The sequence below is a fragment of the Scyliorhinus torazame genome, chromosome 2 (genome assembly GCF_047496885.1).
Source record: "Scyliorhinus torazame isolate Kashiwa2021f chromosome 2, sScyTor2.1, whole genome shotgun sequence".
In the NCBI taxonomy this organism is placed as follows: domain Eukaryota; kingdom Metazoa; phylum Chordata; class Chondrichthyes; order Carcharhiniformes; family Scyliorhinidae; genus Scyliorhinus; species Scyliorhinus torazame.
The window spans coordinates 66,548,934-66,576,320 of NC_092708.1; the positions used below are offsets into that span (position 1 = coordinate 66,548,934).

General features: G+C 47.1%; 1 protein-coding gene across 1 annotated transcript in view; it reads left to right on the forward strand.

Moving 5' to 3' along the window:
* The window catches only part of LOC140406662 (histamine N-methyltransferase-like), a 78,923-nt gene extending 55,454 nt beyond the window's left edge, over nucleotides 1-23,469 (forward strand). Inside the window, exons 5-7 of the mRNA XM_072494667.1 lie at nucleotides 8,198-8,328; nucleotides 21,948-22,041; nucleotides 22,289-23,469. Of these exons, the coding sequence (XP_072350768.1) occupies nucleotides 8,198-8,328; nucleotides 21,948-22,041; nucleotides 22,289-22,629 (566 nt within the window). The 3' untranslated portion in view covers nucleotides 22,630-23,469. The remainder of the gene's footprint in view (nucleotides 1-8,197; nucleotides 8,329-21,947; nucleotides 22,042-22,288) is intronic.
* The last annotated feature ends 3,918 nt before the right edge of the window (nucleotides 23,470-27,387 follow it).

Genomic DNA, 27,387 nt, shown 5'->3' on the forward strand with positions numbered 1-27,387 from the left:
TAAAGACAGGGGACAGGAGAGTTCCCGCTCATTCTAGTAGCAGCTAGCTAGGAGCACAGAGCTCACAGCCTGCAACACAGACATTTTTCACCATGTGCTGAGTGCATCACCTGGTTAGGACCAGACAAGGGTCAACAGTTAAAGCTGGTATTGCATTTACCCACAGTTCAAGTATGTTAATATAGTTAACCTTATAATGAAATAGAGTTGCACCACTTCCAGTGTTGGTGACCTGTTTGTGATCCAGAACACCCAACACATCATGGTACAAGGAGTGGTTGCATACTAGCACTTCTGAGACCCACCTGCAACTAATCAGCATTCGGACATCCTGAAGTATGGAGAACATCAACCTGCCGCCGCCGCTCCGCATCGCCGGCAATCTCGTGGTAAATTGGAAGATTTTTAAACAGCGCTTCCAGCTCTTCCTCGAAGCCACGGACAGGGAAAATGCCTCGGACACCAGGAAGATTGCTCTGCTCCTCTCCACAGCCGGGCAACACTCCATCCACATCTTCAACTCCCTCACATTCGCAGATGACGAGGACAAGACAAAGTACAAGACGGTTCTCCTCAAATTCGATACCCACTTCAGCAGAGGTCAATGAAAGCTTTGAAGATACCTGTTCCAGCAGCGCTTGCAGGGTAAGGACGAGCCTTTCCAATCCTTTCTAACACACCTCCGCATCCTTGCGCAGTCCTGTGCAGGTTAGGTGGATTGGCCATGCTAAATTGCCCTTACTGTCTGAAATTTCCCTTAGTGTTGGCTGGGGTTACTGGGTTATGGGGATAGGGTGGAGGTGTGGGCTTGGGTAGGGTGCTCTTTCAAAGAGCCGGTGCAGACTCGATAGGCCGAATGGCCTCCTTCTGCACTGTAAATTTAATGATTCTATGATTCTATGATTCTATGATTCTATGCTGCCAGGCTACGGGCCCACCTTTGACTCCATGATACGCGACCAGATCGTATTTGGTGTTCTGTCGGACCCCCTGCATCAGCAGCTCCTCAAAATTAAGCAACTCACCCTCGCGACTGCCATTGAGACCTGTGTCCTGCATGAAACTGCCACCAGCCGGTACTCCCACATACAGGCGGCTGAAACGGCGCGGCAAGGTCCCCACGAGGCTGAACGGGTCCAAACAATTGAGCACCTCCAAGCCTGCAGCCTGGATGAGGGCGGCCATTTTGCACGCTTTTCATGGCCTCCCACGCTTGTACATGCCAAACGAGGGGACGGTGACGTGGAGGAACGTGATGTGCAGGCGTGCACCACGCAGGACCTCACTGCGCATGCACGGTGGCGCAACGAGTGTTCTGACGTCATGACGTGCGGCAACTGTGGCTCCGCCCATTTCAAGCAGCAATGTCCTGCAAAATCGCGACAATGCCTACGATGTGGCAGACTTGGCCACTATGCTGTCTGCTGTTGAGCAGCTCAGCCTGCCAATTCACATCGCTTCAGCCTGCCTCGCAGGAACATTCGGGCAATTCAACCCACGTTCACTGAGTCCGATTCTGACTTCCCGCAGATCAGTGACACCGAGGACCCGAGGGAGCCTTTTCGAGTCGCTGTTATAACAAAGAACAGGCTCTCCCCGAATCAAAACCACCAGCCGCTGTTGCTGCACAGCATTAATCCAGACGAGTGGTGTGCCACCCTGACGGTCAACCAGAATTCGTCACCCAACTCAGAGACTTGACTTGTGAGTTTTACAATGTTGGACTCTTTGATCTGTTCTGTTATCCTGTTTCATCGTTCCAGTAGTTTGTATATAATGTTCATTTCGTTGTTGGTGTGACACCCTATTTCTCTGCACCAGGTACCTTCCCGTGTAAATAGATAAGCTTCATGTACATAGTCATGTAAATAACATGCACACACATCGTCAGGTACATTGACTACACAATATTTATTGTTACGCAGGCACATGTTCTTTATATAAAAGAGGGGATGTCATAATATACACCAGTCTATTATGGTGCAGACACACACACACACTGATGGACATGCAGTAGGGCCAATCAGCATACACAAACCGCAGCCAATCACCAGTGAGAGCACACGCACTATAAAGACGGGACAGGAGAGTTCCCGCTCATTCTAGTAGCAGCCAGCTCGGAGCACAGAGCTCACAGCCTGCAACACAGACATTCACCATGTGCTGAGTGCATCACCTGGTTAGGACTAGGCAAGGGTCAACAGTTAAAGCTGGTATTGCATTTACCCACAGTTCAAGTATGTTAATATAGTTAACCTTATAATAAAATAGAGTTGCACCACTTCCAGTGTTGGTGACCTGTTTGTGATCAAAAACACCCAACACATCACCGGTGACTCCTACAGGGGAGGTCCAGGAACACCGCGGCACCTCGGACTCCCCCCGTACCGTCCCTGGTGCATCTGGTGCGCAGCGGGCAGAACAGGGTGGCACCACGCCAGCCTGAGGAGCAGCATGGCCCATCCAGGCCTGGCCACCCAGGAAGCGAGCGCCAACGGGGACCCTAGTCGCAGGGCAGAAGTCTCAGCAGTCCACTCCCACTTCGGGGAACCACCGAGATGTAGTGATAGGGCCCGTAAGGCAAGAAAGTTAGACAGCTGGTAAGTTGGCACAGGTGCAGGGCACAGCTTAGATATAGGTGCTCGGGCACATGTATATAACATTTCTAATTAAACACACTGTACCCACCCCACCCCCAGCGAAACGACAGGGCCATGTGATGGATTGTCCAGCCCGTATACAGGGACCACCCAGGTGGAGGGTGTTACTGTGGCCATGAGTCAGACATTGTCTAACGATGTGGAGCTCAGAGCTCATCGTAGAGCGGGTTGTCATCATCCCGCATGGCATGGACCAGACCCACTTTCACAGGCAACCATGGGAGCCTAGCCCGTTGTGCCGCAGGTGGACGTGTCATGGACAGATGGTGTGCATGCAGTTGATGCAGTGGTTTGGGAGCTAAGGTTGGTCGGTGGTGGGGGAGGTGAGTCTCATTGGTGTTGCGGGAGGTGAGGCTTGTGGGTGGTGAGGTGGTGCCATACTGTGGTGTCCGTGACCCTGCTCAGCAAAACCCCCACCCTTGTTGGTGAAACGTGCGGCAATTAGACCGTCCCTGCCAGAGGCGTAGTGCAGCCTCCCGTCCATGTCCAGCCCCCATGTCCCATCCATTGCCTCCCCACCCCCCCTCCTCCTTTGCCTCATCTGCCCCTTCCTCGTGATCCTCCTCCTCCCCTCCTCTTACTCCAGCACATCGCCCCTCTGCTGGGATGTATTGTGCAGGACGCAGCACACCACAACGATATGGCTGACCCTCCTTGAGTAGTACTGGGGGGACCCTGCAGAGTGGTCCAGACACCTGAAGCGCATCTTCAGCACCCCAAAGCACCTCTCAACAACCGCCCTGGTCGCAAAATGGGCCTCACTGTCGTGGTTCTTCGCGTCGGTCTGTGGCCTCCGTAGAGGGGTCAACAGCCACGACCGCAACGGGTAACCCCTGTCGCCCAGCAACCAGCCCTGCAGCCGGGTGGGGGGTGTCCCTCGAACATGCCGGGGTGAATGATTGCACCAGGATAAACAAGTCGTGTACACTGCTTGGGCACTGGGCGCAGACGTGCAGGATCTTTATCTGGTGGTCACAGACCACCTGAACGTTCATGGAGTAGGAACCCTTCCTGTTCATGAACACTGGCCTGTTATATGATGGCGACCGCAGGGCGACGTGCAACCCATGTTACCCCTGTACCAGGGGTATCCTGGAGACGGCAGCGAAACCCGCTGTCCGGGCATCCTGGTGGGCATGGCCCACAGGGAACTGAATGTAGCGGTCCGCAAGGACATATAGGGCGTTATACTGGGGGCTGCCATGGGTGCAGCCCTGGGTCTAACCACCAGCCGCCAGCTGTGTGGGGTGTCCCGTGAGGGGTCCGGCACCCATCCAAACGGCTGAGAGGTCTGCGCTCAGCCAGCGCCCAGGGTGGGTGCCCATCAGCATGGCCGCCGTAATGGTGTCCGTGGCATTGGCACCGCCCTGTCATGGCGGGTGGTTGCCAGCCACTGTGAACGTTTCCCCCCCTTCCACGACCCCCCCCCCCCAATGACACATCAACAATCTGATGACGGTTTTATTTTTCCCAAGCTTGCATTAATGGGCAGCACGGTAGCATTGTGGATAGCACAATTGCTTCACCGCTCCAGGGTCCCAGGTTCGATTCCGGCTTGGGTCACTGTGCGGAGTCTGCACATCCTCCCCGTGTGTGCGTGGGTTTCCTCCTGGTGCTCCGGTTTCCTCCCACAGTCCAAAGATGTGCAGGTTGGGTGGATTGGCCATGATAAATTGCCCTTAGTGTCCAAAATTGCCCTTAGTGTTGGGTGGGGTTACTGGGTTATGGGGATAGGGTGGAGGTGTGTACCTTGGGTAGGGTGCTCTTTTCAAGAGCCGGTGCAGACTCGATGGGCTGAATGCCCTCCTTCTGCACTGTAAATTCTATGATAATCTATGATGTACATGAACTATTAGATCTGGATAACTGCCAAGATGTTTCTACAAATCTTGATAATTGCCAAGATCTTTCTGCAGAACAAAGACAAAAACACAGTACTTATACAAAAATCAATAGCCCAGCCCAGTTGGATGCAATCCAATCCCTGAAGCTGCCATGTTTAAACTTATCCAATAGAATTGCAAGCAATGTTTAAACTTCATCCAATAGAATTGCAAGCAATGTTTAAACTTCTTCCAATAGAATTGCAAGAAATGTTTAAATTTCATCCAATAGAATTGCAAGCAATGTTTAAACTTCATCCAATAGAATTGCAAGCAATGTTTAAACTTCTTCCAATAGAATTGCAAGAAATGTTTAAATTTCATCCAATAGAATTGCACGCAATGTTTAAACTTCATCCAATAGAATTGCAAGCAATGTTTAAACTTCTTCCAATAGAATTGCAAGAAATGTTTAAATTTCATCCAATAGAATTGCAAGCAATGTTTAAACTTCATCCAATAGAATTGCAAGCAATGTTTAAACTTCTTCCAATAGAATTGCAAGAAATGTTTAAATTTCATCCAATAGAATTAATTGCAAGCAATGTTTAAACTTCATCCAATAGAATTGCAAGCAGCCCCATGATTGATCCTCATCCTGTCAGCTATGTACAATCTCAGCAGCCTGTGTAAGAAACAGGATAGCGTAGCTGGCATCCTCTTTACTCAGACTTCCAGAGGATACCCGGGCCACTTGATAACAACTTGCGCTTACTAGTAATAAAACATGGTCAATTTAGCTATCCTTAATCCCATTTGAATACTTATTACTGCTATGTCCTAAAAAATACATGTTTAATGGTTAATAATGATTACTCTGTACACGTCCTATAATTCATCTCAATCCTTAATGAACTAACTTTAGTAAAATTATTCTAGTGGCATCCTAGCTATTCAGATTTAAAAGGTATCATCGCTGACCGCCCCCCCCCCCCTCAACCGTGTCTGTTTTGCCAGTCCCACATCCCCCCATGCCGACCCCTACCTCCTCCGTGTGGCGTTGGGTGCTCTGGTGCACAGATGAGCCAACACAGTTGTATGTGGTACAACTCTATTTTATTTTAACTCTTATATACAGTTTGTTCTGGATACTCTGCACGTGCTGTCTCCCTGAGTGTGTCGTGTAGCAGGTCTGTCCTTGTCCTCGTCTCCAGCTAATACTGTCCACCAGGTGTCGTGTTTGTGCTTTTATATGTTCCCTGTCTTTGTCTGTGATTGGTTGTGGTGTTGTGTGTTCTGATTTGTCTGTTGGTGTGTCTATCATGATGTGTGTGTTTGAATATCATGACACTCCGGACGCCTTGTCATCAGGGGCTGATTTAGCACACTGGGCTAAATAGCTCGCTTTGAAAGCAGACCAAGGCAGGCCAGCAGCACGGTTCAATTCCCGTACCAGCCTCCCCGAAGAGGCGCCGGAATGTGGCGAGTAGGGGCTTTTCACAGTAACTTCATTTGAAGCCTACTTGTGACAATAAATGATTTTCATTTCAGCCAACACGACTGGCTGACAATTTTTTACAGATTGTTAGAACCACGCCGTCGGGACTTCAATCCATCGTTGCATCGTTGGGGGCCCGGAGAATTGCAGGAGATGGCGATTTTTGGGGTTGGCGATGGTGCGATCTTTGGGGTTGTGGAGAATCGGTCACCAGCATCGGATTGGCGTTGCGGGCTGTTTCGGTTTAAACGCCTATTCTCCCGCCAAGCGTCGGCTCGGAGAATCCCGGACCAATAGGATCCCGGACCTTTCGTCATGCCCGACCCAGTGACGCAAATTAACTGATATAGCTCACGAGAGGCCTTTTGCGAGATTTGCAACTCTCATTACTCCTCATGAGATCTATCGAGAACTCACGAGGCTTCGTGGTCTGGATCCCTCCCTCAATGAGTGGGATCCAGATTTGCATATTCAAGTGAGTAGTTAGTCTCGCTTGAATATATCTATGCCGGAATTACCCGAGGTATGGGATTGAATTGCCTTGCTTCAGAGACCCTGCCTTGACCTTTATAGAATGGTTTCCACAAATGAGGACCAGGCGAAACAGCACTTGGGGAGGTGCCTCGGCCATTGGATGCCCATAACCGGTCTCTGGGTAGGATGGCACCCTGGCACTCCCAATGCCACCTGGGAACCATAGCATTGACAGACTGGGACACTGGCAGTGGTGCCCTGTTGTAAAACATGGAAGGACACAGTCACAGGACCGCTAATTAGTTTTAATGAAAACAAACATCCATTAAACATGAAAAAAATTGGATTATAACACAATACTACTTTGCTCCCCCTTTAGCTTCACAATTATACAAAGATTTTAGGATTGATATGGATTACAAAGTGCACCTTAAGATATAATGGTCTCATTACCACACCAAGTTCCTTTTAAGCACACAAGACTGTAGTTAAATACACACTCCACTCTGAACATAAGTTAGTGTCCTTGTTTTCTCCACAAATTGCCCCCACATGATTGTCACATGATAGTTTCCAAACTCCACTCCCTAAAACACACTTGTCTGATACCAGTGATTTCCCTCAGCAGTTTACCTTCCAAAGTCCAGACCAGGTTTTCCAAATGAAACTTTGAAACAAAACTTCTGCTCCACTTTTAACAGCAAATCCATTCCATGATTTTACACCACCCCCTTTTCGGTTCCTTTGTTTTAACTGCTTTCACAAAATCTCTGAGATTCACTCATCGATTTCCATCGTTTTTTCAACTCACATTCCACAGGCTGCAGTAAAACCTCACCAAACTTGAAAATCACTTCAGACATCTTTGTAGCATTTCAGGCTTCTTCTCTGCTATGTTTTTCTTTACTGAACAGTGCTCTGTTTAAATATCTTTAAAGTCAGACTTCTTGGAGACACCTCATCATTTCTCCAGTTTCCCTAACTTTCCGATCTATGCACATATTTTCTTCATCATTATTCCATGGTATGGCCTTTCTTCTAGAAAAGCTGATCATAGAATTTACAGTGCAGAAGGAGGCCATTCGGCCCATCGAGTCTGCACCAGCTCTTGGAAAGAGCACCCTACCCAAGGTCAACACCTCCACCCTATCCCCATAACCCAGTAACCCCACCCAACACTAAGGGCAATTTTGGACACTAAGGGCAATTTATCATGGCCAATCCACCTAACCTGCACATCTTTGGACTGTGGGAGGAAACCGGAGCACCCGGAGGAAACCCACGCACGCACGGGGAGGATGTGCAGACTCCGCACAGACAGTGACCCAAGCCGGAATCGAACCTGGGACCCTGGAGCTGTGAAGCAATTGTGCTATCCACAAGGCTACCGTGCTGCCCTCTCTAACCTTCTAAATCAACTACTTATAGCAGAGTTGTGAGAGCTCTTCTCTTTCACTACCTATCTTCAACTGCATTCAAATTAGCTGAACTAAAACTTAAAAGCTTCTCGACCTTACAAGCCCCATTTCTAAGCAATGTCCATATGCTAATGCCTTTTATTTATTCTTCATGGCACAGCCCTCACTAAGCACAATAGAAACACAGTTGGGACTTAACCAACCCCCACACATACAAACACCTTTGACCAGCATGAATCAAGCTGTAGGTTTTACCTTTCCAGGCACAGAAACATTAAGCTAAATCCACTTTACTACTCCATTCTTAATCTACCTTTGCTGCAGATCTTGTGAAAGAAAAGTCTCAAGGACTTAACATCTCCTTCACTTGGAACCAGATGTGCTCAGAAGAATATGAAAAGCAAAAAAAGGAGAGGAAGGAAAGCAGAAAATTCGATTTCATTCACATGATCCAGGTAACTGTAGTTTCAATGAACTTTACAACCAATAAGCAGATATTCAATCTGTCAGTCAGGGTTGAGTGTGAACCCAATTCTAGTCAAATGCCCAACTGTGTCACTCAGTGTCAAAGCACTGATGGGTGTATGAACCACAGGCATTTTTAGAAGTGCTTTCAAAGAGCTGGCACAGACATAATGGTCTGAATTGGTCTCCTTCGCTCCTGTATGTTTCTATGAGTATTTGTTTCAATGGAATGCAGATTAAAAATAAATTAGCGGATGAATAAAACAGTTGTAAATAATATGACTTCAAAGATCAATCAACATCCTGGGAGTTACCCTTGATCAGAAACTGGACTTGACTAGCCACATCAATACTGCGGCTACCAGGGCAGGTCAAGGTCTGGGAGGCCTGCAGCAAGTAACTCACCTTCTGACCCCCCAAAGGCCTGTTCACAAGACACAAGTCAGGAGTGTCATGGAATACTCTCCAGTTGACTGGATGGGTGCAGCTCCAACAACACTCGAGAGGCTTGACACCATCCAGGACAAAACACCCCTCTTGACTGTTCCTTCTTCCTCAAACATTCAAACCACGGGCAAACTGTGGCAACCTGTGTACCTTCTACAAGATGCACTGTTGCTTGGACAGCACCTTCCAAACCCACGACCATTACCATCTAGAAGGACAAGAGCAGCAGATACTTGGGAACCCCACCACCTGGAGGTTCTCCTCCAAGTCACTCACCACGTTGACTTATATCGTTGAAATATATCGCCTTCCTTTGCTGTCACTGGGACAAAATCCTGGAACTCCCTCCCTAACAGCACAGTGGGTGTACCTAGACTTCAAGGACTGCAGCGGTTCAAGAAGGCAGCTCACCACCACCTTCTGACGGGCAACTGGTTTTGGACAATAAATGCTGGCCGAACCAGTGATGTCTTATATCCCGTAAATGAATGAAAAAAGGGAACTGAAAATTGAAATCTTTGGGTATCATAGAATCATAGAAGTTTACAGCATGGAAACAGGCCCTTCGGCCCAACCAGTCCATGCCGTCCAGTTTTTACCATTAAGCTAGTCCCAGTTGCCCGCACTTGGCCCATAACCCTCTATACCCATCTTACCCATGTAACTATCTAAATGCTTTTTAAAAGACACAATTGTACCCGCCTCTACTACTACCTCTGGCAGCACATTCCAGACACTCACTACCCTCTGAGTGAAGAAATTGCCCCTCTGGGCCCTTCTGAATCTCTCCCCTCTCACCTTAAACCTATGCCCTCTAGTTTTAGACTCCCCTACCTTTGGGAAAAGATGTTAACTATCTACCTTATCTATGCCCCTCATTATTTTATAGACCTCTATAAGATCACCCCTAAGCCTCCTACGCTCCAGGGAAAAAAGTCCCAGTCTATCCAGCCTCTCCTTATAACTCAAACCATCAAGTCCCGGTAACATCCTAGTAAATCTTTTCTGCACTCTTTCTAGTTTAATAATATCCTTTCTATAATAGGGTGACCAGAACTGCACACAGTATTCCAAGTGTGGCCGTACAATGTCTTGTACAACTTCAACAAGACGTCCCAACTCCTGTATTCAATGTTCTGACCAATGAAACCAAGCATGCCGAATGCCTTCTTCACCACCCTGCCCACCTGCGACTCCACCTTCAAGGAGCTATGAACCTGTACTCCTAGATCTCTTTGTTCTATAACTCTCCCCAACGCCATACCATTAACTGAGTAGGTCCTGGCCTGATTCGATCTGCCAAAATGCATCACCTCACATTTATCTAAATTAAACTCCATCTGCCATTCGTCGGCCCACTGGCCTAATTGATCAAGATCCCGTTGCAATCCTAGATAACCTTCTTCACTATCCACTGTGCCACCAATCTTGGTGTCATCTGCAAACTTACTAACCATGCCTCCTAAATTCTCATCCAGATCATTAATATAAATCACAAATAACAGTGGACCCAGCACCGATCCCTGAGGCACACCACTGGTCACAGGCCTCCAGTTTGAAAAACAACCCTCTACAACCACCCTCTCTGCCTTCTGTCGTCCAGCCAATTTTGAATCCAATTGGCAACCTCACCCTGGATCCCGTGAGCTTTAACCTTCTGCAACAACCTACCATGCGGTACCTTGTCAAAGGCTTTGCTAAAGTCCATGTAGACAACGTCTACTGCACTGCCCTCATCTACCTTCTTGGTCACCCCCTCAAAAAACTTATTTGTGAGACATGATTTTCCAGGCACAAAGCCATGCTGACTGCCCCGAATCAGTCCTTGCCTCTCTAAATGCTTGTAGATCCTGTCTCTCAGAATACCTTCTAGCAACTTACCTACTACAGACGTTAGGCTCACCGGTCTGTAGTTCCCAGGCTTTTCCCTGCTGCCCTTCTTAAACAAGGGCACAACATTCGCTACTCTCCAATCTTCAGGCACTTCACCTGTGGCTGCCGATGATTCAAATATCTCTGTTAGGGGACCCGTAATTTCCTCTCTAGCCTCCCACAGCATCCTGGGATACATTTCATCAGGTCCCGGGGATTTATCTACCTTGATGCGCTTTAAGACTTCCAGCACCTCCTCCTCTGTAATATGCACACATCTCAAGACATCACTATTTATTTCCCTTAGTTTCCTAACATCCATGCCTTTCTCCACCATGAATACCGATGAGAAATATTCATTCAAGATCTCACCCAACTCTTGTGGCTCTGCACATAGATGTCCTTGTTGATCCTTAAGAGGCCCTACTCTGTCCCTAGTTACTCTTTTTCCCTTTATGTATCTGTAGAAGCTCTTTGGATTCTCCTTTGCATTATTTGCCAAAGCAATTTCATGTCCCCTTTTTGACCTCCTGATTTCCCTCTTAACTCTATTTCGACAATCTCTATACTCTTCAAGGGATCCACTTGATCCCAGTTGTTTATGTACGTCATATGCCTCCTTCTTCTTTTTGACCAGAGTCTCAATATCTCGAGTCATCCAGGGTTCCCTACTTCTACCAGCCTTGCCCTTCACTCTAAAGGGAATGTGCTTACCCTGAACCCTGGTTAACACATTTTTAAAAGCCTCCCATTTACCAGCCGTCCCTTTGCCTGCCAACAGTCTCCCCCAATCTACTTCTGAAAGTTCCTGTCTGATACCATCAAAATTGGCCTTGCCCCAATTAAGAATTTTAACTCTTGGGCCAGACCTATCATTCTCCATAGCTATCTTAAAACTAATGGAGTTATGGTTACTTGTCCCAAAGTGATCCCTCACTAACACTTCTGTCACTTGCCCTTCCTTATTTCCCAAGACGAGGTCAAGTTTTGCCCCCTCTCTAGTCGGTCCATCCACATACTGAATGAGAAATTCCTCCTGAATACACTCAACAAATTTCCCTCCATCCAATTCAATAGCACATTCTGTTCGATACATTTTTGAGACTTTGTGGTTCAGATGCACTCCAGAGAGAATCTACTCTGTATATAAGTGTCTTTTGTAAAATGTATTTTGGGGAGCCTTTCCTGAAGCCAGAGATATATTGTAGGACAAACACAGTCCTTGGTGGTATCTGCTCGGATAAGACTAGAGTCATTACAATTCGCTTAAACAACCTTGGGTTATGGAGGGAAGAAATCCTGGCAGGAATTAAGCAGTTTCTATCATAAATTACCTTTTCTGGCATAATGTGTGCACTTCCTCATTATCAATTAACCTATTGTCATACTGTGCTCTTATAAAAATGAATTTCTCACTTTTTAATAAGATTGATATCATTCGACCAAATATTCTACCATTGCTAATTTGTCACCTGAGTTTTCAAATAATTCTGAGTGGAGAATGGAACATAATGGGATAGGCACATGTTCTGCCACATCTCTGGCCCTACAAGGTACTACAGTTATTTTCCTCAGCTCCACCTGGGGATTGTTTGCCCTCTACAATGCAATCCTAATGCAGGACACTTGTTAAAGCATTAACTTGGGGATCAATGGAGCTTCCATTTTCATTCCCAAATACCTCCCAAAAAGAGGTAAGAGGTCCTGAGGCCTTTCTCGGGACCTCTTATCTGAAGAAACAAGCAGGAAATTGCGGGAACAGCAGTCGGTGGGCGGAACCGAGCGGGCGGTAAGTGAATAAATCCAGTGCGGGCCAGATTCGGGCTTAGTATTTCTCGGGACCTCTTACCTGAAGAAACAGGCCAGTTTTATTTTAGGGGGCAGCAAGCTATATTTGTATCATTCAGCAGAATCACCAATTTTAGAGGGTTCATTTGAGAGAGTTGATTTGTTATGTTCTAGGTGTAACATAAGCAGCTTCCTTGTGGTGCACTTGACAAAGGAAGGTTCAGACGTGGAGATAACTTCAACACGTTTATTAAACTATTTACACTTCTATTACTCGGGTTCGGCACTACTGCTAATCCTACCATAGCTACCCAGACTGACTAACCAGTTGCTGCAATCCACGTGGTGGGTGTAATATTGAATCAACCCAGTGTCTCTACTCACTGACTGTCTCCACTGGAAAGAGGCAGATCATGTGTGTGGTGTCCTTTATATATGGGTTGGTGTAATGCCCTCCTGTGGTCGCCTCTGTGTGTATCGTGAATGTCCATTGGTCGTGTCCTATCTAACTGATCTATTGGTTGAGTGTGTGTGTGTGATGTCACTGGTGCTCCCTCTAGTGTCTAGCTAGCCCACATGCATTTACATTGATGCGCATCACCACATCCCTCCTTTTTTATATGTTACATATTTTCTGTACACTTTGAGAAAATTGAACAAAGAACAGGTTGATAAGGTAAGGTATATACACGTCATGAGAACAGTGATTAAACAATAAGTCCAAATCAAATGTGCGAGGCCAAAATCTATCAATCATCAGGAACCACAGGACAAAGGAAGAACCTTTCCTGTGCCGCAGGAACCAAGAAGTGGTCAAATCACTTCGCTGTCTGCTTTGGAGTCCCTTTCTTTTTCGATGTTTGTGATGGTGCTGTTGGATGGCATATTGTAGCTGATAAGGTGTTGACGTTAAAGAGGTACCATCAACAGTATCATTCGAGGTCATGGATGTGCCATATGTTGAAGCTGGATAAGACTGTACATACTGGTTCTGGCCACATGTTGTGCAGGAAGGGTGATCCGTTGAAGCTTGTCGAATTGGAAACAGAATTGCTGCTTGCATAAATACCTGGTGATGGTGTGAAACTAGAACCTTGCATCTGATAGGAATATGCTGTCTGGCCAGGCTGGGGTGCAGCAAATCCTGGGCTGTAACTAAGGCATCCAGTCTGTAGTGCAGATTGCACTTGCGGTAGTTCTCCTTCGGTCTTGATTCCATTAGTGGGCAATCCGTAGTGCTGGCCTGTTTGAGAATATGCTGCATAGACTGCTGGCTGCTGCATGCCTGAATACTGGGTTTGTCCAGCATGAGCTGTCATTCGCTGCACTGCTGGTGTGGAAAAAAATGTGTGGATGTAGCTGTGGTGAATATTGGTGTATTCCTCTTGGACTGTAGTGCTGCTTGTTATTACTGACCCAGTGTAATTGTTAAGTGATCCATCTCCTGTCGTTGTGGCATCTGCTGTTACCCTGAGCGTGCCATCACTGAGGTTGCGGCACTCCCTGTCTGGAGTAAAGTCCAGCTTACGCGAATCAGAGTCGGCATTTGGTTGCTTCCCATCTGGAGTCTGGTCTGTTTTAACTGAGTCAGTGTTGGTTTGTTGATGCTCCGCGTCCGGAGTCTTAGCAGGTTCACTAGAGTCAGCTGAGATTTCTTGAAGCTGCACGTCTGGAGTCGGAACATGCAGGAATGCATTGACTTGTGGAAAGGTTTGAGCGAATGAGGGTGGAAGTATCGTGGTGTCACTGGAGTCACCAATAGTCTCACAGTGATCGTCAAGTGCCTCTGTACACACTAGCCGAGGTCTGTCACTTTGCACATCTTGCATGGGAAGTGGTATGCTGTCGTCACTTGTCTCACATACTGTGGGTAGAGCCTCAGTAGCTGCATGTTGTTCACTTGGGTTGGGTAAATTGTCAGAGTCTTCGTCTGGTGGTGCAAGCAATGTGGGTGGACTGTCATTGTCTTGCTGTTGTCCTTCATTTGGGCTTGGACTGTCATTGTCGCTTTGTTCTTCACTGTAGCATGATAGACCGTCATGGTCTTCCTGCTGTGCACTGGAGCATGGTAGACTGGCATAGTCTTCTGGCTGTGTACTTGAGCATGGCAGACTTGCATCGTCTGCCGCTAGTTGGTCAGAGGAGGTTGCTGGACCTTCATGGTCCTGTTTCTGCAAGGACTGCACGTCGGAGTCTTGCGTTGCTTCTATCGTGGAGGCTGTCCACGAGCTCGCTGCGGAGGCTTATGACACCGGAGTCACGTCTTGTGTGTGCAAGGACTGTGCTCTTGAGTCTTGCGTTTCTTCTATCGTGGAATCTGTCCACGCGCTCGCTGTGGAGGCTTGTGACACTGGAGTCACTTCTTGTTCATGCAAGGATTGCGGTGTGGAGTCTTGCGTGTCTTCTTTCGTAGAGTCGGGAACCCTGAGCGGTGCGTGGACCACGCTCTGTGTGGCAGCAGGCCGCTCTCTGTGGGCTTGTACCGCTCGCTGTCTCTTGGTTTCAGGCCGCAGCATAATCCTGCACTCACGAGCATATCTGCTGGGCTGAAGATCCTCAAATCTGAAGAATCTGTCGTCGGGGTCGTCAATGTGCAACACGTCTAGTTGCAGATCGGATTTGGTACTGGGGTAGCCTCCCAAGGTAAAAGGTTCGTCTGAGTCGTTGTCTTCCAGGACCATATCATGGAGTTTGCGTCGGAGCTGGCATTGGGCTCGCGAGGTCCAGAGAAAATGTAAAGGTCGGTATCGAAGTATTCAAGGTCGGAATCATTGGTTTGGGCATAAGTAACTGCTTGTTGCAGGGTTCTTTGGAGATTAATTTCATTTCCTGGTTCAATTTGAGGCATTGTGCTGTCATTCCAGGTGAAAGAAGGTTGTTTTACAGCTTTAAAAGATTTTTTCTTTGATTTGGGACATTTCCACTTCAAATGGGCGTGGTCCAGGGCCTCTGACGTCATGACGCATGTGACATCATACGTAGGAAGCGTTTGCACATGTGCAAATCGCTGTTCCTGTACTGGGGTTGTTTTTGTGATTGTGCATGCGCGGCGACTCGCAACTGCGTAAGTGCAGCCCCTTTAGAAAGATGGCCGCCGATCAATATTGTTCTCTGCTCCGGGATGGTCCGGGATCGGCCTCGTGGTGAGTACTGGTGCTTCTCTTACCTTTTCTTTCTGGTTGGAGTGTGTTTTCCTCACAGTATTTGCCGAATTTGTCCAGGACTGCCTGGAAATCGCTCCTGTTTTGCCCTTTGGAGAACTTGAATTTTAAAAAAGATTTCTTCTGCTCTGGCCCCGGCGATGGTGAGCAGAAGCTCTGTCTTTTAAGCATCGGCCACGTCTTCTATGTCGGCTGCTACCAAGAAGATTTCAAACATTTGCCGGAATGTCCGCCAGTTTACGCGGAGATCGCCGTGGCACTGGAGCTGCTGCGGAACCCAAATCTTGAACATCTTGCCTGGGTATCATCGCTGGTTGTCACTGTACACTGAGGTATGGCTGTATGGATTGAAACAGTTCAGTCCTGGTACCAAGATTTGTTATGTTCTAGGTGTAACATAAGCGGCTTCCTTGTGGTGCACTTGACAAAGGAAGGTTCAGACGTGGAGATAACTTCAACACATTTATTAAACTATTTACACTTCTATTGCTCAGGTTTGGCACTACTGCTAATCCTACTATAGCTACCCAGACTGACTAACCAGTTTCTGCAATTCACGTGGTGGGTGTAATATTGAATCAACCCAGTGTCTTTACTCACTGACTGTCTCCACTGGAAAGAGGCAGATCATGTGTGTGGTGTCCTTTATATATGGGTTGGTGTAATGCCCTCCTGTGGTCACCTCTGTGTGCATCGTGAATGTCCATTGGTCATGTCCTATCTAACTGATTGAGTGTGTGTGTGTGTGTGATGTCACTGGTGCTCCTTCTAGTGTCTAGCTAGTCTACATGCATTTACATTGATGCACATCACCACATGAGTAGCAGCATGTATATTTTTTAAGGGCCTAATGGGTGTTTAATCTTCAATTGTTTTTTCCTTTTAAATTTCTTTTTGGGAATTCAGATCAAAGGGGATGAAAGCTAGGGCAGTTGCATGCTGCTCCTGTTGTACATTGGATATAAGGGACACCACTAGTGTCCCCACTGCAGTAAGCGTACCAACTTTGGCTCCTCGGAGACCGCTTTCGGGAGCTGGAGCTGGATGAACTTCGGATCATCCGGGAGGCAGAGGGGGTGTTGAGAGGAGTTATAGGGAGGTAACCACACCCAAAATTCAGGACAGGAGTAGCTGGGTTACAGTCAGGGGAAGGAAAGGAAACAGGCAGACAGTGCAGGGATCCCCTGTGGCCATTCCCTTTCAAAACAAGTGTACCCTTTTGGATGCTGTTGGGGGGGAGGCCTACCAGTGGAAGGCCAGAGCGGCCAGGTCTCTATGGCTCAAAAGGGAAGGGGGAAAATAGAAAAGCGATAGTGATAGGAGACTCAATAGTTAGGGGAACGGATAGGAGAGTCGGTGGTCGTGAACAAGACTCCCGGAAGGTATGTTGCCTCCCAGGTGCCAGAGTCAGAGATGTCTCGGATCGAATCTACAGGATTCTTAAGGGGGAGGGGGAGCAACCAGAAGTCATGGTGCACATTGGCACCAATGACATAGCAAAGGAAAGGAATGAGGATCTAAAAAGTGATTTTAGAGAGTTAGGTTGGAAGCTAAAGGGCAGGACGAGCAGAGTAGTAATTTCAAGATTGCTACTGGTGCCACATGCTAGTGAGGCAAGGAACAGAGAACGGGTGCAGCTGGACACGTGGCTACAGGGCTGGTGCAGGAGGGAAGGCTTCAGATATGTAGATCATTGGGACACGTTCTGTGGAAGATGGGACTTGTACATGAGGGACAGGTTGCACATAAACAGGAAGGGCACCAATATCCTGTGTAAGAGGTTTGCTAGAGCTGTTCGGGAGGGTTTAAACTAGTTTGGCAGAGGGATGGGAACCAGAGCTCCAGATCAGAGGATAGGGTAGCTGTTGAATGGGCAGAAATAGTATGCAACAAGTCTGTGAGGAAGGATAGACAGTTGATATGGCAAAGTTGCACCCAGTGGGATGGGTTAAAGTGTGTCTGTTTCAATGCAAGGAGTGTCAGGAATGAGGGAGATGAACTTAGAGCATGGATCAGTACTTAGAACTACAATGTTGTGGTAATTACGGAGAAATGGATTTCTCAGGGGTAGGAATGGTTGTTAGATGTTCCACGGTTTAGATGTTTTAAGAAGAATAGGGAGGGACATAAAAGAGGAGGGGGAGTGGCACTGTTAATTAGAAAGTTCATCACAGCTGCAGAAAAGGAGGTAGTCGAGGAAGATTTGTCTACTGAGTCAGTATGGGTGGAAGTCAGAAACAAGAAAGGAGCAATCACTTTATTGGGAGTTTTCTATAGACTCCTCAATACCAGCAGAGATTTGGCAGAACAGATTGGGTGGCAGATCTTGGAAAGGTGCAGAGGTAACAGAGTTGTTGTCATGGGTGGCTTCAACTCCCCTAATATTGACTGGAACCTCCTTAGTGCAAATGGTTTGGATGGAGCAGATTTTGTCAGCTGTGTCCAGGAAGGATTCCTGACTCAATATGTAGACAGGCCGACTAGGGACGAGGCCATGTTGGATTTGGTGCTTGGCAATGACCCAGGCCTTGTGTCAAATGTCTTGATGGGAGAGCATTTCGGGGACTGTGACCACAACTCCTTGACCTTTACCATAGTCATGGAGAGGGATAGGAACAGACAGTATGGGAAGGTATTTAATTTGGGGAGCGGAAATTCTACTGCTATTAGACAGGAGCTGAGGAGCATAAATTGGATTGGATTGGATTGGATTTGTTTATTGTCACGTGTACCGAGGTACAGTGAAACGTATTTTTCTGCGAGCAGCACAACAGATCATTAAGTACATGAGAAGAAAAGGGAATAAAATAAAATACATAATAGGGCAACACAATATATACAATGTAACTACAAAAGCACTGACATCGGTTGAAGCATACAGGGTGTAGTGTTAATGAAATCAGTCCATAAGAGGGTCATTTGGGAGTCTGGTGACAGTGGGGAAGAAGCTGTTTTGAGTCTGTTCGTGCGTGTTCTTAAACTTCTGTATCTCCTGCCCGATGGAAGAAGTTGGAAGAGTGAGTAAGCCGGGTGGGAGGGATCTTTGATTATACTGTCCGCTTTCCCCAGGCAGCGGGAGATGTAGATGGAGTCAATGGATGGGAGGCAGGTTCGTGTGATGGACTGGGCGGTGTTCATGACTCTCTGAAGTTTCTTGCGGTCCTGGGCCGAGCAGTTGCCATACCAGGCTGTGATGCAGCCTGATAGGATGCTTTCTATGGTGCATCTGTAAAAGTTGGTAAGAGTCAATGTGGACATGCCGAATTTCCTTCGTTTCCTGAGGAAGTATAGGCGCTGTTATACTTTCTTGGTGGTAGCGTCGACGTGGGAACAGATGTTCTCACGGAAATGCACAACAATAATGTGGGGGTTGTTTAAGGAGTACTTGCTGCGAGTGCTGGATAGTTTTGTCCCACTGAGACAAGGAAGGAATGGTAAGGTGAAGGAGTCTTGGATGACCAAAGAAGTGGTCAGGAGGAAGAAGGAAGCTTACTTAAATCTGAGGAAGCAAGGATCTGGCACGGCTCTAGAGGGTTACAACGTAGCCAGGAACAAACTCAAAAATGGACTGAGGAGAGCTTGAAAGGAGCATGAAAAGGCCCTGGTGGGAAGGATTAAGGAAAACCCCAAGGCGTTCTACACTGATGTGAGAAATAAGAGGATAATCGGAGTGAGAGTAGGGCCGATCAGGCATAGTGCAGGGAACCTGTGCCGAGATTCTGAGGAGGTAGGTGAGGCTCTAAATGAATATTGCTTCAGTATTCACAAGAGAGAGGGAGCTTGTTCCTTGTGAGAACAACGTGAACCAGTTTAATAGGCTCGAACAGGTTGATATTAAGAAGGAGGACGTGCTGGAAATTTTGAAAAGTATCAGGATAGATATACCCAAAGTTACTATGGGAAGCAAGGGGGGAGATTGCTGCGCCATTGGCGATGATCTTTGTATCCTCACTCTCCACTGGAGTACTACCGGATGATTGGAGAGAGGCGATTGTTGTTCCCCTGTTCAAGAAAGGGAATAGGGAAATCCCTGGGAATTACAGACAGTCAGTCATACGTCTGTGGTGAGCAAAATACTGGAAAGGATTCTGAAAGATAGGATTTATGATTATTTAGAAAAACATAGTTTGATTAAAGATAGTCAGCATGGCTTTGTGAGGGGCAGGTCATGCCTCACAAGCCTCATTGAATTCTTTGAGGATGTCGCGAGACACATTGATGAAGGGCAGGCAGTGGATGTGGTATTTATGGATTTCACGTAACAGCCTCCCCGAACAGGCGCTGGAATGTGGCGACTAGGGGCTTTTCACAGTAACTTCATTTGAAACCTATTTGTGACAATAAGCGATTTTCATTTTCATTTCATTTCAGTAAGGCATTTAATGAGGTTCCCCACAGTAAGCTCATTCAGAAAGATAGGAGGCTTGGGAGACAGGGAAATTTGGCTGTCTGGATACAGAATTGGCTCGCCGAAAGAAGACAGCGAGTGGTAGTGGATGGAAAGTATTCCGCCTGGAGGCCAGTGACCAATGATGTCCCGCAGGGATCTGTTCTGGGACCTCTGCTCTTCGTGGTTTTTAGAAATGACTTGGATGAGGAAGGGGAAGGGTGGGTTAGTAAGTTTGTCGATGACACAAAGATTGATGGAGTTGTAGATAGTGTTGAGGGCTGTTGCAGGTTACAACATGACATTGATCGGATGCAGAGCTGGGCTGAGAAGTGGCAGATGGAGTTAAACCTAGATAAATGTGAAGTAATTCATTTTGGAATGTCGAATTTGAATGCTGAATATGGGGTTAAAGGCAGGATTCTTGGAAGTGCGGAGGAAGAAAGGGTTCTTGGGGTCCATGTACTTAGTTACCTCAAAGTTGCCACCCAGGTTGATCGGGTTGATAAAAAGGAATATGGTGTGTTGGCTTTCATTAACAGGGGATTGAGTTTAAGAGCTGCGAGATTTTGCTGCAGCTTTATAAAACACTGGTTAGACCACATTTGGAATATTGTGTCCAGTTCTGGTCGCCTCATTATAGGAAGGATGTGGGTGCTTTGAAGAGGGTGCAGAGGAGATTTACCAGGATGCTGCCTGGACTGGAGGGCATGTCTTATGAAGAAAGGTTGAGGGAGTTCGGGCTTTTCTCACTGGAGCAAAAAAGGAAGAGAGGTGTACTGCCAGCGGAGGTGGTGGAGTCAGAGTCATTAGGGACATTGAAGCGACTCTTGGACATGCACACGGACAGCAGTAAATTGAAAGGGTGTAGGTTAGGTTGATCTTAGATTAGGATAAATGGTCGGCACAACACCGTGGGCTGAAGGGCCTGTACTATGCTGTTCTGATCTATGTTCTATGTTCAATGTTCTAAATTGATCTGATTGATCTTGGCAATTTTGCTCAAATGTAGTTTTATAAAGGACTCAGCAGGGTTTGACCCAGTAGTCAGACTTTGTCAAAAAGGGGAAAGTCCACAATAGTTCAAAATAATCCATCCCAACATTTTCTGACTCTTTTAAGATGAAGCATCATTACTGGAGTGGTGACCCTGCTCTGTTAATATATGCAAAGGCAGCATTTTTATAATTTGATCTCTTGAATCAGTGTTGCAACCATCACTACAACAAATTTGGGGAAAAGACTATTGTCCCAGAAATTTCTAGTGCTACAGAACATTGGACGATCAGAGCATTATTTCAAAGCTCCAGTGAAAGGGAGAAGTCCTGGATGGAACCAGTGGAGAAGCGATCTTCAGAAGTTTTGGTGTCAAGTAGCTGATTGTCGGTAGCACTGCCGCCTCACGGCACCGAGGTCCCAGGTTCGATCCCAGCTCTGGGTGACTGTCCATGTGGAGTTTGCACATTCTCCCCGTGTCTGGTGGGTTTCACCCCCACAACCCAAAGATGTGCAGGGTAGGGGAATTGGCCACGCTAAATTGCCCCTTAATTGGAAAAAATGAATTGGGTACTCTAAATTTAAAAAAAAAAGTAGCTGATTGTCTCAGGGGTCATTACTTTGGGTTTTAGAACTGCAGACTTTCCAAAGACCAGCACAGAACACAGTAGCTCTGTGCTGAGGCCCTGCCAGAATATGTTTGAATTCCAGGATGTGAAATTTCCACAGATTGCAAAACTCCCCCTTGGACAGTGAGACACCAGAGAATACAGGGTTCAAACCCTGGCAGAAGCAGGTTCAGCCCCATGTTAATGCTCTCCTGCCAGAAATGTGCCAGGAATTCCCTTCAATCTAAAACAGAATCTCAAGGCACTGCATTGCAATTATTTTTGAGGAAAGGATTTTTCTCATATGAGGACATATTTTCATTTTCTGGTGCTTTTTTCCCCTTGTCCAGATGTTGTACTATGTGGAAAGTGTGCCTGATACCATCAAGTACTTCCACAGCCTTCTGGAAACCAACGGCAAACTTCTAATAATACAGCCTTCTGGTACGTGATGTTTGGCATTTCTGACATTCTAGTTTCCTTATGGCAGGCACCGCTATGCTTCCTTTCTTATTCTTCCTTTCTGATTTTCACACCAAAGTGTATAACTTCACATTTAGCCATGCTGTACTGCATCTGCCATTTGTTTGCCCACTCACCCAACTTTTCTCGATCACCTTGAAACCTTCTCATTTCCACAAATCCACATTTCAATTCATTTTGTTTCACAATTATATTTCACATATTGCAGGTGATGGAGGATGGCAGGCACTTTGGAAAAAAGCTGGATCCTATTTTCCTGCCAAAAGTGGTTTTATTGGTGTCCAAAAAGTGCTTGATGAAATGAGAGTGAAGTATCATCGCTATGAGCTACCCTCTGACCTGGATATCACAGAGTGTTTCATTGAAGGGAATGAAAATGGGAAACATCTGTTGGATTTCCTCACCGAGGTAGCAGACTTCAGGAAAACTGCCCCTCCGGATCTGAAGGCTGAGGTTCTTCGTTACCTACGCCATCTTCCATGCTCAAGAGAGGAAAATGGGAAAATTATTTTTAAAAATGATTTGCATTTCATAGTGATTGACAATTAACTTGATTTCTATGTGTCATCCATTACCCAGTTAACTTCACTTAGAATTGTCTTAATACTTAGATATTCTTGCTTCAGATTTGTTGGCATTAAGATCAAGTTAGTCTTGCATCGTGCTTGCATCAATGTTTTAAATCCATTCAAAAATGTTGCTCTTGAATTTATAAAACAGTTCTTCATCAGATTGAAAGTTAAAAATCCTATGTTAACGACTGCAGGTTTAAAATATAATCTGGTAACAGTCATTTTCCCCAGTTAGCTGGACAGCTGGTTTGTGATGCAGAGCGAGGCTAATAGCACGGGTTCAATTCCGGTACTGGCTGAGGTGATTCATGAAGATTCACCTTCTTAACGTTTCCCTTGCCCGAGGTGTGGTGATTCTCAGGTTAAATCCCACCAGTCAGCTTTCTCTGGTCATCTGTGACTATGGCGAGTTTACTTTACTTTATATCCGAATCTCCTTGTGGAAAATCACATTTTAATTCAGTAGCTTGGTTTAATGGGTGGCACAGTAGCACAGTGGTTATCATTATTGCTTCACAGCGCCAGGGATCCAGTTTGATTTCCTGCTTGGGTCATTGTCTGCGCGGAGTCTGCGTGTTCTTCCCGTGTCTACGTGAGTTTCCTCCGGGCGCTCCAGTTTCCTCCCACAAGTCCTGAACGACATGTTTTTAGGTGAATTGGACATTCTGAATTCTCCCTCAGTGTACTGGAATAGGTGCCATAGTGCGGTGACTAGGGGATTTTCACAGGAACATTATTGAAGTGTTAATGTAAGCCTACTTGTGATGCTTTTATTTTCATCTTTCGTTGCTGCAGAATAAATGAAATTGCATTCCAAGGTGAAGTGTGATATCTGGTAGATGGTATGTGCCGAGGTGCCCAAATCCAAAGAGAAACTTGAAACAGCTGCCAGAATGGTTTGGCACTTTGTGTGTTATAAGGAGGTTTTTTTGAAATCAGAAAGTAATTTCTCAGAACAAATGTGATGATTTAATATTGAGGTGAAACCTTTATTATGAATATCATGACACAGTTAGCAGTACTTCTTAAACTGTTCTGAACAGACCTTGGCTTAAACAACTCAATTAAACCATCCTTTAAATGGCAACAATCCTCATAACATTTCCTCATAAATGTATAAAATGCTCTGTGGCTCTTATGGTTCTCTAAGAGTGACAATAAATTAGCTCTCCCGGTTTGGCCTTTTCCACCCTCTGGGAAGAATTCCCGATTTTTAGGACGAAGTGTGGTGGCAGGCAGCTCCGGCAGCATCTTTCCCGCTCTCCAGAATGATGGGTTCCACACCGGATTCTATGTTTGGAATCTCAGCAATTATGCACAGGTGTGTTGCCCCTCTGAAACACCTGGCGACCGGCAGCTGATTCATCCGCACACCGTCAGATGGTGGATTCGAAGGTCTGGGCATGATATTTAAATACCAGACCAGCAAACTCTCTCCTGCTCACCTGTCCTCTACTGGCCATGCAGGATGTTCAGAAGCCAAAGGGAAAACATTATCTGCCTGAAGGCAGCAGGGGCGGCAAGGTCACACAGTGGTTAGTATTGTTGCTTCACAGCGCCAGGCACCTGGGTTCAATTCCCACCTTGGGTCACTGTCTCTGCGGCGTCTGCACATTCTCCCTGAATCTGTGAGGGTTACCTCCCGCTGCTCCAGTTTCCTCCTACAAGGCCTGTAAAGCGTGCTTGTTAGGTGAATTGGACATTCTGAATTCTTCCCGTGTACCCGAACAGGCACCGGGATGTGGCGACTAGGGGATTTTCATAGTAACTTCATTGCAGTGTTAATTTGAATTGGATTGGATTTGTTTATTGTCACGTGTACCGAGGTACAGTGAAAAGTATTTTTCTGCGAGCAGCTCAACAGATCATTAAGTACATGAGAAGAAAAGGGAATAAAGGAAAATACATAATAGGGCAACACAGCATATACAACGGAACTACATAAGCACTGGCATCGGATGAAGCATACAGGGTGTAGTGTTGCTGAAATCAGTCCATAAGAGGGTCATTTAGGAGTCTGGTGACAGTGGGGAAGAAGCTGTTTTTGAGTCTGTTCGTGCGTGTTCTCAGACTTCTGTATCTCCTGCCCGATGGAAGAAGTTGGAAGAGTGAGTAAGCCGGGTGGGAGGGATCTTTTATTATACTGCCCGCTTTCCCCAGGCAGCGGGAGGTGTAGATGGAGTCAATGGATGGGAGGCAGGTTTGTGTGATGGACTGGGCGGTGTTCATGATTCTCTGAAGTTTCTTGCGGTCCTGGGCCGAACAGTTGCCATACCAGGCTGTGATGCAGCCTGATAAGGATGCTTTCTATGGTGCATCTGTAGAAGTTGGTAAGAGTCAATGTGGAATGCCGAATTTCCTTAGTTTCCTGAGGAAGTATAGGTGCTGTTGTGCTTTCTTAGTGGTAGCGTCAACGTGGGTGGACCAGGACAGATTTTTGGAGATGTGCACCCCAAGGAATTTGAAACTGCTAACCATCTCCACCTCGGCCCCGTTGATGCTGACAGGGGTGTGTACAGTACTTTGCTTCCTGAAGTCAATGACCAGCTCTTTAGTTTTGCTGGCATTGAGGGAGGGATTGTTGTTGCTACACCACTCCACTAGGTTCTCTATCTCCCTCCTGTATTCGGACTCATCGTTATTCGAGATCCAGACCACTATGGTCGTATCGTCAGCAAACTTGTAGATGGAGTTAGAACCAAGTTTTGCCACGCAGTCGTGTGTGTACAGGGAGTAGAGTAGGGGGCTAAGTACGCAGCCTTGCGGGGCACCGGTGTTGAGGACTATTGTGGAGGAGGTGTTGTTGTTCATTCTTACTGATTGTGGTCTGTTGGTCAGAAAATCGAGGATCCAGTTGCAGAGTGGGGAGCCAAGTCCTAGGTTTTGGAGATTTGATATGAGCTTGGCTGGGATTATGGTGTTGAAGGCGGAGCTGTAGTCAATAAATAGGAGTCTAATGTAGGAGTCCTTGTTTTTGAGATGCTCTAGGGATGAGTGTAGGGCCAGGGAAATGGTGTCTGATGTGGACCGGTTACAGCGGTATGCGAATTGCAGTGGATCAAGGCGTTCTGGGAGTATGGAGGTGATGCGCTTCATGATCAACCTCGAAGCACTTCATTACGGCTGAAGTCAGGGCCGCTGGTCGGTAGTCATTGACGCACGTTGCCTGGTTCTTCTTTGGTACCGGTATGATGGTGGTCTTCTTGAAGCAGGTGGGGACCTCGGAGTGGAGTAGGGACGGGTTAAAGATGTCCGTGAATACCTCTGCCAGCTGGTCCGCGCAGGCTCTGAGTGCACGACCAGGGATCCCGTCTGGGCCCGTCGCCTTCCGAGGGTTCACTTTCAGGAAGGCCAATCTGACTTCGGAAGCTGCGATGGTGGGTATGGGTGAATTATGGGCTGCTGGGGCACTCGCCAGCAGATTGTTGGTTACCTACTCGAACCGAGCATAGAATGCATTGAGTTCATCGGGGAGGGGTGCGCTGCTGCCAGAGATACTGTTCGGCTTCGCTTTGTAGCCCGTTATGTTGTTTAGTCCTTGTCACAACTGCCGAGAGTCTGTCTGTGACTCTAACTTGGTTTGATATTCTCTCTTGGCATTCCGGATGGCTTTGCGGAGGTCGTACCTGGATTTCTTGTATAGGTCAGGGTTGACTGCCTTGAACGCCTCAAATCTGTCCTTCAGTAGGGAGTCAATCTCGCGATTGAGCCATGGTTTCCGGTTGGGGAACGCACGTACTGCTTTCTTTGGCATGCAGTCGTCCACACATTTGCTGATGAAGTCTGTGACGGTGGTGGCATACTCATTTAAGTTGGTCGCTGAGTTCTTAAATATGGGCCAGTCCACTGTCTCTAAGCAGCCACGTAAGAGCTCTTCTGTCTCCTCGGACCAGCACTGCACAACCTTCTTAGCTGGATTCTCCCGCTTGAGTTTCTGCTTGTATGCCGGGAGAAGGAGCACCATCTTATGGTCTGATTTCCCAAAGTGCGGTCAGGGGATGGAATGGTAGGCGCCCTTGATTTTTGAGTAGCAGTGGTCAAGAGTGTTGTCGCCCCTGGTGGGACAGGAGATGTGCTGGTGGAATTTTGGCAGTACACTCTTGAGGTTGGCCTTGTTGAAGTCTCCGGCCACGATGAACAAGGCCTCCGGGTGTTCTGTTTCGTAGTTGTCTATTACTGTGTATAGTTCATCCAGCGCCTTCCTCACTACTGCCTGGGTGGGATGTAGACTGCTGTGATGATGGCTGAAGTGAACTCACGTGGAAGATAATATGGGTGGCACTTCACGGTCAGGTATTCCAGGTCTGGGAGCAGTAGGTCGCCAGAGTCGCCACATCCAAGCACCAGGAGGAGTTGATGAGGAGGCAAACCCCTCCACCCTTCGCTTTGCCTGATGACGCGGTGCGGTCTGCCCGGTGAATTGAGAAGCCTTCAGGTTGTATGGCACAGTCCGGTGAGGCAGGGGTGAGCCATGTCTCTGTGAAACAGAGGACACAGCAGTCTCTTACTTCCCTCTGAGAGGTAAGTCTGGCATTAAGTTCATCCAGTTTGTTTTCGATCGCTTGGACGTTTGCCAGGAGAATGCTGGGGAGAGGGGTCTTGAAACCGCGTTGCTTGAGTCTAACCTGCAGACAGCCACGTTTCCCTCGCTTCCTCAGTCGGCGGCTGCTGCTGGATGATCCTGGGATCCGATGGCAGATGTCAGCTCTTGTGGAAGGTAGGTGGTTGCGTCTGG